This window comes from Ovis canadensis, chromosome 20 (assembly GCF_042477335.2).
Source record: "Ovis canadensis isolate MfBH-ARS-UI-01 breed Bighorn chromosome 20, ARS-UI_OviCan_v2, whole genome shotgun sequence".
Classification (NCBI taxonomy): domain Eukaryota; kingdom Metazoa; phylum Chordata; class Mammalia; order Artiodactyla; family Bovidae; genus Ovis; species Ovis canadensis.
Genome location: NC_091264.1, coordinates 31,738,975 through 31,754,741, shown reverse-complemented (window position 1 = coordinate 31,754,741; position 15,767 = coordinate 31,738,975). Strand labels below are relative to the sequence as shown.

Sequence of the window (15,767 nt, the reverse complement as noted above, 5' to 3'; positions counted from 1 at the left end):
AGGGGCAGGTACTTCCGGTGGCAGGAGGAGGGGGACCAAAAGGAAGAGGAAAGGGCGGCGCCGGCGAGGAGGCGCCGTGCGTCGCCGAGGTGGCAGCGGCGGCTCCGCCCCGGCGCTCCCCCGGGGCCCCCAGTGTTCCGCCCTGCTCGGCGGAAATGAGTGGCGGCTCGGGGCAGGCGGGCGGCGGGGCTCCCCGAGGCGAGCGGGTGGGGGACGGGCCCCGCCCTTTCGGGCCCGGGAGGCCGCGGACCTGCGCGCGGGCGGGGTGCTGACGGCCGCCGGGCGTCCCGGGCGCTGGGGCCCGCGCGCCACGCCCCCTGCGGCCTCCAGGCCTGCGGAGACACGCCCCCTCCCGCCTCTCCGCCTCGACCCCTTCGGGGGGCCCAGGCGGAGCCCAAATCTCCGCCAGCGCCGTCGCCATCGTCTGTGCCGCGTTCCTAGCTCGGCGAAAGACAGGCCTCTCCCTGGGACCCCCATCGGCTTCTGAGGTGGCCCGAGCCCCGCCGCGGCCCCCCGCCCCGAGCCCGGGTTTTCTTCCGCCCACTCACCCCCAGCCCTCCACCCCCGGTCTTCGAGTCCCCTATCCCGCTGCGCCTTGGGATTCTGGTTTCTTTGGCCTAGCCCCCTCCCCCACCCCGTACCTTGCCGCGCGCCCCTGGCTTCTTCGGCCTTCCATCCTGGTTCCCCCAAACCGCGCGCCCCTCACCCACCAGGTCTTCTGTGCACACTGTTCGGGGTCCTCACGTCGTCCCCACCGACCCTGATGCTCAAGTGGCTCCAGCCTTGGGTGCCTTCAGCCCACCAGCCCCTCCTCCCAGCCCGTCGGGCCCTGTGCCCTCGTTCCTTCACCAGAGCTCGGCGTCTCGTGTTCCTGCAGACTCTCCCGTGCTTCAGCCATTAGAGCTACTACCACCCCTTTGCATACACGCTCTGTTCTCGATCCTCAACACCCCCAAAACACACATCCCACTGGGCATCGCATACCCCCTTCCCAGGTCCGCTGCCGCCTGTCCAGGGCCCTGGGATTCATTTTAATTCCAAGGCTTCCCTGCCTCCACTGCCCCCTCCCCACTGCTCCAAAGGAGCTCCCTCCATGCTGCACGCTGGGCCTTGGACTCGCCTTTTAGCCCGCCAATTTTGAGTTCTTTCAGAACAAACTCCCCGGTATTCCTCTGCTTAGGCCTGGCCCCACCCAGCCTAGAGCAGGCAACTCCTGGACCCTGCTTCACCCCACCCAGCCTGACAGCTGTTGCCACATTTGCTGTCCCAACTCCTGGATGTCTTTGATTTTCTGACTTCTCACTTTGGCTTGCCTGTTCTCTTTCCCTTGTGTTGCCAGGTGCCAAGATGGTGGGGGAACTCCGTTACAGGGAATTCAGAGTGCCCCTGGGGCCTGGCTTGCACGCTTATCCAGACGAGCTGATCCGCCAGCGAGTGGGCCATGATGGACATCCTGAGTACCAGATCCGCTGGCTCATCCTCCGGCGTGGGGATGACGGGGAAGGGGGCTCCAACCACGTGGATTGCAAGGCTGAGCACATCCTGCTATGGATGTCCAATGATGAAATCTATGCCAACTGCCACAAGATGCTGGGCGAAGATGGCCAGGTCATCGGGCCCTCCCAGGAGACAGCAGGGGAGGCTGGAGCGCTGGACAAATCTGTGCTGGGGGAGATGGAAACCGACGTGAAGTCTCTGATTCAGAGGGCGCTTCGGCAGCTGGAGGAATGTGTGGGCACCATTCCTCCCGCTCCTCTGCTCCACACTGTCCACGTGCTCAGTGCCTACGCCAGCATTGAGCCCCTCACCGGGGTCTTCAAAGACCCAAGGGTCCTGGACCTGCTCATGCACATGCTTAGCAGTCCCGATTATCAGATTCGCTGGAGTGCGGGCCGGATGATTCAAGCCCTGGCCTCCCATGATGCTGGTGAGGGGCAGCGTGGGGAGGAAAGGGGAGCTGGAGAGGGGCTGGGTCAGCTTAACATCTCACAGGGCCCTATGATAGGCCTCTGATCTCAGCAGCATGTAAATGATTCTGTGACCTTTCTCTTCACATTGGAGAGAGGGAGGGGGAAGGTGAGTGTGGGCATCTCTGCAGAAAGGGAAGACTAAATCTTCAGAAACCTCTTATTAACTGTTTTCCTAGGCAGAGGAAGAGTTTAGACTTAAATTTTTGCAGATGAGGCAATAATAAGGTAGAATAATATAGTAAGCTTTGGCTTTTGGAGCAAATCAGCAAATTATGTTATTCTGCTGTGTGTCAGCAAAAGGCGTGAACTAAGAGTAGAGGGTCCACAAGAGGGGTCTGGGAAGGATGAGGTTAGGAGCTGTTACTGATTGGAATGTGGGTTCCAGGGACCCGGACCCAGATCCTTTTCTCACTAAGCCAGCAAGAGGCCATTGAGAAACACCTGGATTTTGACAGCCGCTGTGCTCTGCTGGCACTGTTTGCACAGGCCACGCTCTCTGAACACCCGATGTCTTTTGAGGGCATTCAGCTGCCACAGGTATTCTGTGGGGGGTGTTGGGAGGGAGCTGTGGACAAAACCTGAGGGCCAGGCCTTTGCACCTGCCCTCAGAGAACAGTGTGGAGAGAAAGCTGGAACAAGGTCAGTGTAGACCAAAGTTTGTGTCCTGCAGGTCCCAGGAAGGCTGCTCTTCTCCCTGGTGAAGCGCTATTTGCATGTCACCTTCCTCCTGGATCAGTTGAATGACACTGCTGCAGAAGCAGGAGCCCCGAACTCCACTCCTGAGGAGCTGAGTGGGGAGAGGGGTCGCCTGGAGCTGGAGTTCAGCATGGCCATGGGCACGCTGATCTCAGAGCTGGTGCAGGCCATGCGCTGGGACCAGGCCTGGAGCAGACAGGGGCCCTCGGGACAGCCCTCCGGTTCCATCTTCCAGCCCCAGCCGGTGGATGAGGGCCCAGGGCTCCCACCTGCCCAGGCCTTGCCTTCCCGCAGGAGGTCAAGGAGGTTTCGACCTCGCTCTGAGTTTGCCAGTGGCAATACCTATGCCTTGTATGTGCGGGATGCGCTGCAGCCGGGCATGCGAGTACGGATGCTGGATGACTACGAGGAGATCAGCGCAGGCGATGAGGGCGAGTTCCGGCAGAGCAACAATGGCGTGCCCCCTGTGCAGGTGAGCAGGGCCACCGCTGGGGGTCTGTCTGCGTGGGGCATCGCTGGGGCTTCATGCTTCATGCTGGTGCTACTCAAAGTGAAAACCCTCAGTAAGCTTGGGAGGGTAAAGGGGGGTTAGCGATTGAGAGAGGAGCCATTTGGAGGGCTGAGAAAATGTGTCTGTAGAAGACTCTGAGGTCAGGGAGGCTCACTCCCATGAAGAACCTGGTAACAATGAGACCGTTCCAAAGGTCAAGTTCAGCAAGACAGTGTGGTTAAGGCCAGGAGGAAGTATAAGGGCATAAGCCACCAAGAATAGGGACTTCCCTGGTGGTCAGTGATTAAGACTCCACGTTCCCAGTGCAGGGGCCCCCGATTCGATCCCTGGTCTGGGAATTAGATCCCACACTCTGCAACTAAGATCCCGCATGCTCCAATGAAGATCGAAGATCTCACGTACCGAAACTAAGACCCGGGGCAGCCAAATAAATAAATACTAAAAAAAAAAAGCCACCAAGGGTAGGAGACAAGAAAGATGTTCCTGTTTAGAGAAGGCGTCCTTTACGTGCTCAATTGGCTTTCATGTGTTCTGCTCTTTGGAGGTTTCTCCAGACCTGGCCAGGTGGTCACCCTGAGGGCTGTGTGTCCACATTCATCATCAGGTCATAGCCAGTTACTAAGTAAGCTCTTGGCCCCTTCCCTCTCTGTTTTTCCCATTTCCCCCAGGTGCTGTGGGAGTCAACAGGCCGCACCTATTGGGTGCACTGGCACATGCTGGAGATTCTGGGCTTTGAGGAAGACATTGAGAACATGGTTGAGGCTGCTGATGAGTACCAGGGGGCAGCAGTCAGTGCAGCTGTGGGTACAGGTGAGCCCAGAGAGGAAGCCGGGGTCAGCTCGGAGCAGTGGTCCGGCGGGGTCGGGCAGTGACATCTCTGTACCCTGTGGCCCATTTCCACAGCCCTGCCGTCCTGGCACTGGAAGCCCATGACCGAGCTCTATGCTGTGCCCTACGTGTTGCCTGAGGACGAGGACGCTGAGGAGAGTGAACATCTGACCCAGGCCGAGTGGTGGGAGCTCCTCTTCTTCATCAAGAAGCTGGATGGCCCCGACCATCAGGAGGTTCTCCAGATCCTTCAGGAGAACCTGGACGGGGAGGTAGAGCCGGACTGTGTTAGGGGGTGTGGAAGGCTCGGGATGGGAAGCAGAGGCCGACAGCGTAAGGGGCTGCAGGGGAGGGCTCTAGGATGTTTGGGATTGGCTACCTGTTTGGGAGGAGCCGCCTGCCATGAGAGGTTCGGGGTGGAGAAGGTGCATGCAGAGAACCCTTCCCCTGGCAAGCGCCTCTGCGGGCGGGTAGAGCCGCCTGCAGCGAGAGCGTCTCCCCTGATGGCAGGTTCTGGATGACGAGGTCCTGGCTGAACTGGCCGTGCCCACGGAGTTGGCCCAAGACCTGCTGCTGGCTCTGCCACAGCGACTCGACGACAGCGCCCTCAGGGACCTGCTCAACTGCCGTGTCTACAGGAAGTACGGGCCCGAGGCCCTGGCAGGGCAGCCGGCCCACCCGTCCCTGTTGGAAGCCCAGGCCCAGCCTCAGGAATCAGCTGATGCAGCCAGAGTGGAAGGTGGGGTGCCACACAGACAGCAGCTCTGCATAGTGGCCTCTCCAAGGGCGTTAGGCCAGGAGAGACGTCTGTGCTGGATTTTGTGCAATCCTGTCTTGAGACCGATGGCACTTTAGGAAGTCTGAAATGTTGAGATTAGCAGTGAATGGAAAAGCAGATGTTGTGCTCCCTCCAAAGAATGAAGGAGGATGTAAGGTTAGAACGTTGTGGCAATTCCCTGGCGGTCCAGTGGTTAAGACTTGGCACTTCCACTACAGTGGCCTGGATTTAACCCCTGGTCGGGGAACTAAGATCCTGCAAGGTGAGAGGCACAGCCAAACAGAACAAACATCGCAAGAGATTTGATGCCCTGAAAGCCCTCACGTTGAATTTTTTCTGCTGGAGGGAAAAACAGATCATTGCATGCTTCTGGAAAATGCTCTTCTGCTTGTGGATGGGAAGTTCTTCTGCTTAATTTTGGAGGGGGACCCTCACCTCGCAACCTTTGAGATCTTAGCTCCCCGTCCAGAGACCGAACCCAGCCCTCTACAGTGGAAGCACAGAGCTAGACTGCCAGGGAAGTCTCTCCCTTGCTATTTTAAGAAAACAAAATAAAAAGTTTGTCATGAAGCTGTCTTATAAGTACATTAAGAGCTCTGAGATCCCCAGAACCTAACTTTTAGGGGGAACAAAAAAAAACATTTTTAGGAGAAGAGCGGAAACAAGAGAGTTAGGAATGTGTCTCTCCTTTTCTGACCCTTCTGTAACTAACAGTGGCCAATTATTGTGACTTCCCCTCTCCTGTAGCAAAAGAAGCTCCTACTCAGGGCTCCAACACGCCGCTGCAGCGTCTGGCAGAGGGTTTCGGTCCGGCTGGGAAAATCTTCCTGGATCTGGAGGGAGCGTTCCGCTCAGAGGGGCCCCGGCAGGGAGAGGCCAAGCCCCTCCTTCTGCAGCTGCAGCGGCAGCCCCAGCCCTTCCTTGTGCTCATGCGGAGCCTCGACACGCCTGCTGCCAACAAGCCCCTGCACCTGGCCGTTCTGAGGTGAGGGGGTGCGGTGGAGCGGGGCGGGGCAGAGGGGTCTCTGAGCCTGACTGTGCATCTCTCTCCTCCCGCCCTGCCCCCACGCTCCCTAGAATCCTGATGCAGCTGGTGGATTTCCCTGAGGCACTGCTGCTCCCCTGGCATGAAGCCATGGACGCCTGCATGGCCTGCCTGCGGTCCCCAAACACTGACCGAGAGGTACCCCTACCCTGCCCTGGGGAGATGCTGAGGGGGGAGGAGGCCAGGCAGCTTCTGGCAAGGCAGACACCCACCCACCCTGGGTGGGGCTCAGAAGGGCACCATGGAGCCTTTGTGCTTTCGCTTTGGGTTTTGTGTTTGACACTGAATTATATATGTATTTTAAAAAGGTCATGCTGTTCACAGAGTTCACAAATAAGAGCAGTGTAACAAGGTATAAACTGCAAATTCTCACTCCCACCTGAGTCCCCTGTTTTCCCAATGCCCCCCACTGTGCCTCTTTTGGGTAACCACTTGTATTCATTTATGTATCTTTCCTGTGTTTCCTTAGATAAACAAGCCCAGAAGTGATCTTACTTGCCATCTCTTTTTGTTACATAAAAGGTTCTATTTATGTTACATTAAGAGCCTCACTGGAGACTTCCTCAGGTGGTGCTTCCCCTATAAGGGGCACTGGTCGGATCTCTCGTTAGGGAACTAAGATCCCCTATGCTGGGGCATGGCAAAAAAAAAAGATAAAAATGAGTGCCCCCAAAACTCCAACAACAAAGAATAGCCTCAGTGGCTCCTGTTTGGCTGAGCCTGTGGAGGAAAAGGGAGTGAAGGAGGCGGGGGTGGGGGGGGGGGGGTCCATCACAGCCGCCTGCCCTGGAGCGCTCCTGGGTACTGAAGGCTTGGGAAGAGGTCAGAGAACTAGAGTCGTGGCGGCAGTGCATGTTTGCAACACACCCCTTTGGCTGCTCCCCAGGTCTTAGCACTATGGTGGGCTTACTTACACACATCTCCCTCTTGGCCCCCTCCTTGCCCTCAGGTCTCTCTCCTTGGGGCCTGAGCATCTCAAAACCCAGCCCCACAGCTGGTTCTTGGGACAGCTGGGCCTGAGAGGAAACAAGCAGAGATGCCCCCGGCACCTGTTGCCAGCGTAGTCAGTGGTCCACAACCCCAGGTCCAGGGCACCTCTTGGCTTTCCCATTGCAGTTTGTTTGGTTCTCCAACTTCACCAAGCCCTCACACCTCCCCATCCCTGTCTCTCTCTCTTTTTTAATGCTGAGTTCTCAAGCTGCTTATTTTCTTTTTATTAATTTGTGTATTACTTATGACCACACTGGGTCTTTGTTGCTGCGCATGAGCCGTCTCTAGTTGTGCCAAGCGAGAGCTGCTTTTCATTGTGGTGCATGGGGTTCTCATTGCGGTGACTTCTCTTGTTGTGCAACACAAGCTCTAGGTGCGTGCACTTCGGTAGTTGCAGCTCACGGGTTCTAGAGCTTGGCCTCAGTAGTTGTGGCGCATGGGCTTAGCTGTCCCAAGGCATGGGGGATCTTCCCGGACCAGGGGTTGAACCTGTGTACCCTGCGTTGGCAGGCGGATTCTTTGGGAAGCCCCATCCCTATCTCTTCACTTTCTCACTCTGTGTTCACTGCAGTAGCCCTGGCACATAGTAGGTGTGTAGTCAGCACTGTTGAAGACGACTTGTGGTCCATCCCCTTTATTCACCGCCCCCACGCCCATCCCAGGTGCTCCAGGAGCTGATCCTCTTCCTGCACCGCCTGGCCTCCGTGAGCAGGGACTATGCCGTGGTGCTCAATCAGCTGGGAGCCCGGGATGCCATCTCCAAGGCCCTAGAAAAGCACCTGGGAAAGCTGGAGCTGGCTCAGGAGCTGCGGGATATGGTGTTCAAGTGCGAGAAGCACGCCCACCTCTACCGGAAGCTCACCACCAACATCCTGGGAGGCTGTATCCAGGTCAGGGGGAAGGTCAGGGGGCGCTGGTGGGTTCACAGCTGGGTGAGAGTGTGAAATCCTAGCGGTGGCAGAGGAAAGGGTGTGTGTTTCTGAAGTTGGAAGGCAGGTGAGTCTAGTGAACCTGAGGAGCATTGGTTCTCAGCCTCTCTTGGCTCGCTGACCCTGCTCTGCCAGTGGCATGGAAGTGGTCCCAGAGCTGCTGGTTTTTCCTCCACGCGTGTCTCCATGTCCCTGCCCCCTCCCTGCACCCTTTCTCTCCATGTCCTGGCTGCAGATGGTGCTGGGCCAGATCGAAGACCACAGACGAACCCACCGCCCCATCAACATCCCCTTCTTCGATGTGTTCCTCAGATACCTGTGCCAGGGTTTGTGCGTGTACCCTCACCACCCCGAGTCTCCACACCTCCAAGTGTTCCCCCCCCCCCTGCATCTGCCAGGCTGTGACCACCACCCCCTCCCGCGTGCCCGCAGGCTCCAGCATGGAGGTGAAGGAGGACAAGTGCTGGGAGAAGATGGAGGTGTCGTCCAACCCACACCGGGCCAGCAAGCTGACGGACCGCAACCCCAAGACCTACTGGGAGTCCAACGGCAGCGCGGGCTCCCACCGTATCACCCTGCACATGCAGCAGGGCACCCTCATCAGGTAGCGCGCCCCGGGCCTGCGCCTGACACACACCCTCGCCTTCTCGCAACTTCCCTGCTGTTGGTCTTGGGGAGGGCCCCCGTCCCCCTGAACGTGACCAGAAGGTCCCCTTGGCCGTGTCTGCGTGCACCCGACTGGATCTGGAGCTGACTGGTCCCTCTGCCCTCGCCCCTCCCAGGCAGCTGGCTCTGCTGGTGGCTAGCGAGGACTTGAGCTACATGCCGGCCAGGGTGGTGGTGTTCGGGGGCGACAGCGCCACCTCCCTTAACACGGAACTCAACTCGGTAGGGCCCCTTGTGCCGTTTGGCCACCCCTCATGGGATCCGCCCTCCTGCCCAGATCCCTAAAGGCCCGTGTTCCTCCATCTTGAGCCCCATAGAAGGTGAAGTCTGTCCGTGTGCCCCTGTGATGGCATCAGGCCCCGGGCAGTGAGGATAGCATTGGGACCCCCTCCGTCAGGACCCCATGCACCCCAGGGCTGGGGGAAGGAGGGACAGCAGGGCACAGAAGCAGACTAGGGTGCCTTCAGCACTCCCATCCACACACCGGGCGGTGACCATGCTCTCTGCTTGCCCCCCACCCCGCCAGGTGAATGTGATGCCCTCCGCCAGCCGGGTGGTCCTCCTGGAGAACCTGAGCTGCGTCTGGCCCGTCATCCAGATCCGCATAAAGCGCTGCCAGCAGGTGGGGCTGGGGGACATGGGGTGGGGGGCGTGGGCCCCACGCTCTGCACCCTGTGACTTGCAGTTCTTGGACCAGCACTCCAGCCCATCCTGAGGAGTGTGTGGGGCCGGTGGAAACGGGCCTGTGTGCGTTGCAGGGCGGCATTGACACGCGCATTCGGGGGTTGGAGGTCCTGGGCCCCAAGCCCACCTTCTGGCCGGTGTTCCGGGAGCAGCTGTGCCGCCACACGCGCCTCTTCTACATGGTCCGGGCACAGGCTTGGAGCCAGGACATCGCGGAGGACCGCAGGGGGCTCCTGCACCTGAGCTCCAGGTGTGCGAGCACGTGTGCGCCTGTGTGCCTGAGGGGTAGCCTGCAGTTTCAGGCTGGCAGACTTGGGCTTGCAGCCCCCAACACCTTCCCACCCCCTCCCCTCCCCAGACTCAACGGTGCCCTACGCCACGAGCAGAACTTTGCCAGTCACTTCCTCCCTGACGAAGAGGCCACCCAGGCACTGGGCAAGACCTGCTGGGAGGCCTTGGTCAGCCCCCTGGTGCAGAACATCACCTGCCCTGGTAACCGCCCCTGCCCCGGCCCATTCACCATCCCGGTGCTCAGTCCCACTCTCCAGTCCCTGCTTGCTCTTTCCTTTGCCTTTGGCCCATTTGGCACCCGCACTCATTCAGCCTCCCCACGCCCTCGGCTTCTCACAGCCCAGGGGCGCCTCCTTTCCATGTGTCCCGGGTGTCAGCTGACCCCACACAGTCAGGAGGGGCCTTGCTCCCTCCCCTCCTGTGGCAGTCCATTGCTCTCCTCTGCACGCCCATCCAGGCCAGCCTCCCCAGCAGCCTCTGCACACTCGCCCTGCCTTAGCTTGTTCTTCCCCCGCCTCCAGATGAAGAAGGCGTCAGCCCCCTGGGCTGGCTGTTGGACCAGTACCTGGAGTGTCGGGAGGCTGCCCACAACCCGCAGAGCCGCGCAGCAGCGTTCTCCTCCCGGGTGCGCCGTCTCACCCACCTGCTGGTGCACGTGGAGCCCTGTGAAGCGCCCCCCGCGGTGGCGGCCTCGCCTCGGCCCAGTGAGTGCCAGGAGCTGGCTGGGGGGCGTCTCCTTCCTCACTGTCCCCTCCCTGCATGCTCAGCCTGCTGCTCGCCTCCTGGTTTGTGTCACCCCCACCGGGGAGCATCATTTCAGTGGGCAGCATGTCCAGAAAGACCCCCTGAGCTCAGCCCTGGATGGGGGACCCAGGAGCTGAGGAGCTGCCCCTACCCTTCCTCTGCCCCTCCCGCTGTGTCCACAGAGGGCAGAAACAGAAGCCATGACTGGAGCTCCCTGGCCACCCGGGGGCTTCCCAGCAGCATCATGAGAAACCTGACCCGCTGCTGGCGGGCGGTGGTGGAGCAGCAGGTGGGCCGGCCAGCCGGGCAGGTGGGCGGGCGGGGCTGTGCCCCTGGCGTGCTGGGTTGCCTTCACGCTGCCAACTCCCACCCTCCAGGTGCACAGCTTTCTGACCTCACGCTGGCGGGATGATGACTTTGTGCCCCGCTACTGCGAACACTTCAGTAATCTGCAGAAGGCGAGCTCCGAGCTGTTTGGGCCACGGGCAGCCTTTTTGCTGGCGCTGCAGAATGGCTGTGCTGGTGCCCTGCTGAAGCTGCCTTTCCTCAGAGCTGCCCACGTAAGCCTCCTGTGTCCCCTGCCCTGGGACCTCTCTCCTCAAACTCTCTCTTCCCCTCCTCAGAGTTGCCCACCCCCTACATTCCCACTCAGCAAGAAGCATGTATTGCTATAGACCCATGTTATCAAAAATCTGGAAAAAAAAAAAAAAAAAAAAGGAATTCCCTGGTGGCCCAGTGGTTAGGACCCTGTACTTTCACTGCTGTGGGCCCAAATTCAATCCCTGGGCAAGGAACTAAGATCTCACACACACACACACACACACACACACACACACACACACACACACACAAAGATAAAAGTAAAAAATGACCTGCTTTGTGCCATTCTAATATATCTTTGCATACCTTCTTCTACTTGCATGCTTGATTTCACTTAGTTTTACCCACAAGTAGCTAAATGCTTTATCCTGTTTTTTTTAACCCTTACATTAAAAGTCATTTTCATGTTGCTATTTGTCCTCAAATTTTTGCATAGAGCCCATCAAATGGATGTACTGTAATTTCCTCCACCGTTCCTATTATTCCAAGTGCTTAACCCACTCCAGTATTACTGCCTGCCGAATCCCATGGACAGGGGGAACCTAGTGGGCTACAGTCCATGGGGTCACAAAGACTTGGGACATGACTGACCAACTAACACTTTTAACATGTGTCAGGCACTGTGATAAGAGCTGAAGATAGATGAAGACCCTTCCCTCCAAGTTCACAAATCAGAAAATTTATGTGACTCACTTTATCTCAGTGGCCTTGTGTGCTTGTCTCCTTGTGTTAAATTATCATTGTTGGATTTTAGACATGCTAAATGTGAAAATCATGTTTATCATTGTTAGTATTTTTTTTAAATGTTATTTTACTGAATTTATTTGGGGGTGTCATGTCTTAGTTGTGGCACGCGGGACAAACCCGGGCCCCCAGCATCAGTAGCATAGAGTCTTAACCATTGGACCATCAGGGAAGTCCCAGTATTGTTAATGTACACAGTTGTTAATGATTTTAGGAATTTTATAAATTGTTGTTTATAATTGTTGACCAGTTGATAAAGCTGCTGGCCATTCATATTTCCTTCCTCAGACGCTCCTCCTCCCTGTGCTCCCACTCACCAGCTTCATTCTCTCCTTCAGTTTCTGACTACGATCATACCACCCTGAACACACCCGATCTCACCTCCTTCACAGTTTTCCTGTGCTCTCCCCACTGCCCAGGTGAGCGAGCAGTTTGCCCGACACATCGACCAGCGGATCCAGGGCAGCCGGATCGGTGGGGCCCGGGGAATGGAGATGCTGGCCCAACTGCAACGATGCCTGGAAACCGTCCTCATCTTCTCTGGTCTGGAGATAGCCACCACTTTCGAGCATTACTACCAGTGAGTGTGGACCGAGGAAGTGGGAGGTGGGAGGAGGCAGGATGATGGGCAAGGCAAGCCCTCGGGGTCTGGGGGGCTGGGGTCTGGGTAGGCTGGAGTCTTGGAGTGGGAGGCCCTGCCAGGCAGCCTCACCAAGACTCAGCCTGGGCTGTGCATGCTGCAGGCACTACATGGCGGACCGTCTCCTGGGCGTGGGCTCGAGTTGGTTGGAGGGGGCTGTGCTGGAGCAGATCGGCCCCTGCTTCCCCAGTCGCCTCCCCCAGGAGATCTTGCGGAGCCTGAGCACTTCAGAGGAGCTGCAACGCCAGTTCCATGTATACCAGCTCCAGCGGCTTGATCAGGAACTCCTGAAGCTGGAGGACACAGAGAAGAAGATACAGGTGGAAGCGGGGGAGGGAACTAAACCAGCAAGAAGAGAGGAAGGCAGAGAGAGGCTCGGGACAGACCTGAGGAGCCGGCTGGCTTAGGGGCACCCTGTGTTCCATCTTCAGGTGAGCCGTGACGCCAGCGCCAGTGGCAGGGGCCATGAGAGAGGGACCGGGGAGGAAGCTGAGCTGGAAGCTGGGGCTGTGGCGGCAGCAGCAGCAGCCGGCGTGGCAGGGGAGGAGGAGGAGGAGGACGAGAGCGAGGATCTCTACTATGAAGGGGCGATGCCAGAAGTGTCTGTGCTCGTCCTGTCTCCACGCTGCTGGCCCACCGCCTCCATCTGCCACACGCTCAACCCCAGAACCTGCCTGCCTGCCTACCTGAGGGGCACCTTGAACCGATACTCCAACTTCTACAACAAGCGTGAGCAGCTGGGCTGAGGGAACTGGGGACCTGGGAAGAGGATAGGATGCTGGGAAAGAACCTGGGCTTGGCGGTGGCCCCTGGGCCTGGCAGCCTGTAGATTTGAGAAGAAAAGACTGGAACTTAGGTTTGGAGTAGGGGTGGGGTGAAACGGCACCAGATCCCGGGACTGTTGCTGTTTCTATTCTTCAAATAATGACCTGGGACTCCCATTATGGTGGGGAGAATGGAGGCAGAAAGCACCTGAGGTCCACAGGTGGTGGTGGGTGTCTGGCTCCTGGTCAGTCATCGTAACCTCAGCTCCCCACTGGAGGCTGATCCTAGGCAGTGAAAAGGAGGTGGGTGATACTGAGACCTTGCCCTCAGGGAGCTTCTCTACCAGCTTCAAGACAGTGTTTCCAGTTTGAAGAGAGCCCCAGTCCTTTCTCACTTCGTGACTTTGTCTCCCTTAAAAAAATGGAGAACCCCTCGGAGGCACTGATCACGGGCTGCCTGGCATGGGGTGGGCTCCCAGATACCTGAGGCTGACCCAGGAGGCAGACTCAAGGAAGGCCAAGCTCTGGAAGCTCAGACCAAGAGCCAGTGTCCAGACACACTGGACCCCAGGCTCTGCAGAGGTTAGTGAGGACAAAACTCCAGCAATGGCACGTCCTCGCCAGCCCCCCGACTCCTGCCACCTCCCTGACCCTCCTCAGGTCAGAGCTACCCTGCCCTGGAGCAGGCCCCGCAAAGGCGACTGCAGTGGACATGGCTGGGCCGGGCGGAGCTGCAGTTCGGGGACCAGACACTGCACGTGTCCACCGTGCAGATGTGGCTGCTGCTGCATTTCAACGAGCTGAAGGTGGCCCAGCTCCCCCGTGCCCCCCTGTTCTCGCAACCTGTCCATCCTCTTTCTTCTCTCCACCCTCTCTCTTCCCTGCCCCCCACCCTGGGAGGCCCTGATGCTTCCCTCTTCTTCCCAAGGCGGTCTCTGTGGAGAGTCTGCTGGCGCACTCGGGGCTCCCTCCAGATGTGCTGAATCAGGCAATTGGGCCTCTGACTTCGTCAAGGGGCCCCCTGGACCTTGATGAGACAAAGGACACCCCAGCAGGTCTGTACTTAGGGCACTGGGGCCTGTGTCCTCAGCCGGGGCCAGTGTCCTCGGGGGACCCCTGCCAAGTGACCAGCACTTATTTCAGGGTTGCTCAAGATTCGAGACGGCAACGAGGAACCCAGGCCTCGGAGGGGCAACGTGTGGCTCATCCCAGCTCAGACATACCTGAAAGCTGAGGATGAAGAGGGCCGGAACTTGGAGAAGAGACGGAACCTTCTCAACTGCCTCATCGTCCGAATCCTCAAAGCCCATGGGGATGAGGGGCTGCACATTGACCAGCTTGTCTGCCTGGTAGGTGGCGGTGGGTGGTGGGTGAGGGGGCTTTGCCAGTTGGAGGGCAGTCTCCAGGAGGTGGGGGCCTTGTGGGGTGGGGGCAGTCTCCAGGAGGAGGTGGATCCCCATGCGAAGTCTTGGGCTCACTGTGGACCCTGTAGGTGAGTGAGAAGTGAGGTTGGGCCTCGCTGTCCTTGGACTGGGGGCTAGAGTTGGGGTAAGCTGGGTGTCCCTGACCTCTCTTTCCCCTTCGGCCCACCACACCAGGTGCTGGAGGCTTGGCAGAAGGGCCCATGTCCTCCCAGGGGCCTGGTCAGCAGCCTTGGCAGGGGGTCCACCTGCGGCAGTGCTGACGTTCTCTCCTGCATCCTGCACCTGCTGGGCAAGGGCACGGTGAGACGCCAGGATGACCGGCCCCAGAGGCTGTCTTATGCGGTTCCTGTGACTGTCATGGAGCCTCACACTGAGTCCCTGAACCCAGGCTCCTTGGGCCCCAACCCACCCCTCACCTTCCACACCCTGCAGATCCGCTCCCGGGGCGTGCCCTACGCCTCCTGCACAAGCACCCAGAGCTTCTCTACCTTCCGGTAGCCCTGGAGACAGGGTCAGGGTTAGGTAGGGCCGGGGCTTTCCACAGAATAAAATGCAGGAGTTTGATTACTTGGCCTGTGTGGTAACTGCCAGGGATCTGCCAAGGGTGGGGACTTTCCTGGCTGAAAGGAGACAGGAGCCCTCAGCTCCGAGGCTGAATCACGCCATGCCAGGGTCCTTTGGGTGAGGATGGCAGGCTGTGTGTGACTGAGCACCCTCCTCTCAGCTGGGGGAATTAAGTGGACTCCAGGGGTGGGCCTTCTTGGAGGGTATGTGGTTAGAAGAGCTTTCACCTGGCAGGCTGGAGAGTCAAGCCCATCTTGCCACAAGCTGGATGGCTTGCAACTTCAGCAGATCATCAAGCAGGGATCTATTTTCCTTGTTTGTGGAATTGACTGGACACTGCCTTCTGGAGCTAAGGCTGACAGGGAACGTGAGATAAAGGACCCTTGTGGCCACTGCAGGCCCCCAGGACCATGTTCCACCTGGAAGCTCTAGGATCTGGGTTAGAAGGAACTGCAGCTCCCACGGCTCTTCCTTGCCCCTGTGCACTCCCGCACACCAGTAGCCTTCCCTGCCCATGGGACTGTCTCTGCAGGGCAAACACTCCCAGGCTGTGACTTTTGCTTCCCTGATCCTTAGAACCCTAGAGCTGGTTTGCACACCGAGGACCACATAATGATCCCGTTTATAGTCATGTCCCCCAGTCGGCCAGTCCAGAGACAGAATGTGGTTTAGTGGTTGCCTATAGTTGGGGGGATTGGGAAAAACTGAGGAGTAACTGCTACAAGGTATGGCATTTCTTTTGGGGGTGTTGAAAATGTTAAAAAATTGTGATGGTCAATTCTGTCAATGTATTAAAAAATCACTGAACTGTTAACTTTAAATGGGTAAAGTATATGCTACGTGAATTGTATCTCAACAAAGCTGTTAATAAAAACCAAAACCAACCAAACCTACCCAAA

General features: G+C 58.1%; 1 protein-coding gene across 1 annotated transcript; it reads left to right on the top strand.

The window, feature by feature from the left end:
• Window positions 1–41: 41 nt before the first annotated feature.
• On the top strand, window positions 42–15,761 carry CUL7 (cullin 7). Its single transcript, XM_069564490.1, has 26 exons — window positions 42–488; window positions 1,340–1,927; window positions 2,356–2,507; window positions 2,641–3,138; window positions 3,846–3,987; window positions 4,081–4,277; window positions 4,516–4,744; window positions 5,531–5,768; window positions 5,861–5,966; window positions 7,481–7,708; window positions 7,983–8,073; window positions 8,180–8,351; window positions 8,530–8,635; window positions 8,940–9,035; window positions 9,172–9,347; window positions 9,456–9,589; window positions 9,910–10,092; window positions 10,315–10,421; window positions 10,510–10,692; window positions 11,896–12,056; window positions 12,220–12,436; window positions 12,548–12,845; window positions 13,541–13,686; window positions 13,809–13,935; window positions 14,024–14,229; window positions 14,479–15,761. Exons 2-26 carry the CDS (start codon window positions 1,348–1,350, stop codon window positions 14,800–14,802), a joined length of 5,097 nt encoding a protein of 1,698 aa, XP_069420591.1. The 5' UTR covers window positions 42–488; window positions 1,340–1,347; the 3' UTR covers window positions 14,803–15,761.
• Window positions 15,762–15,767: the final 6 nt, after the last annotated feature.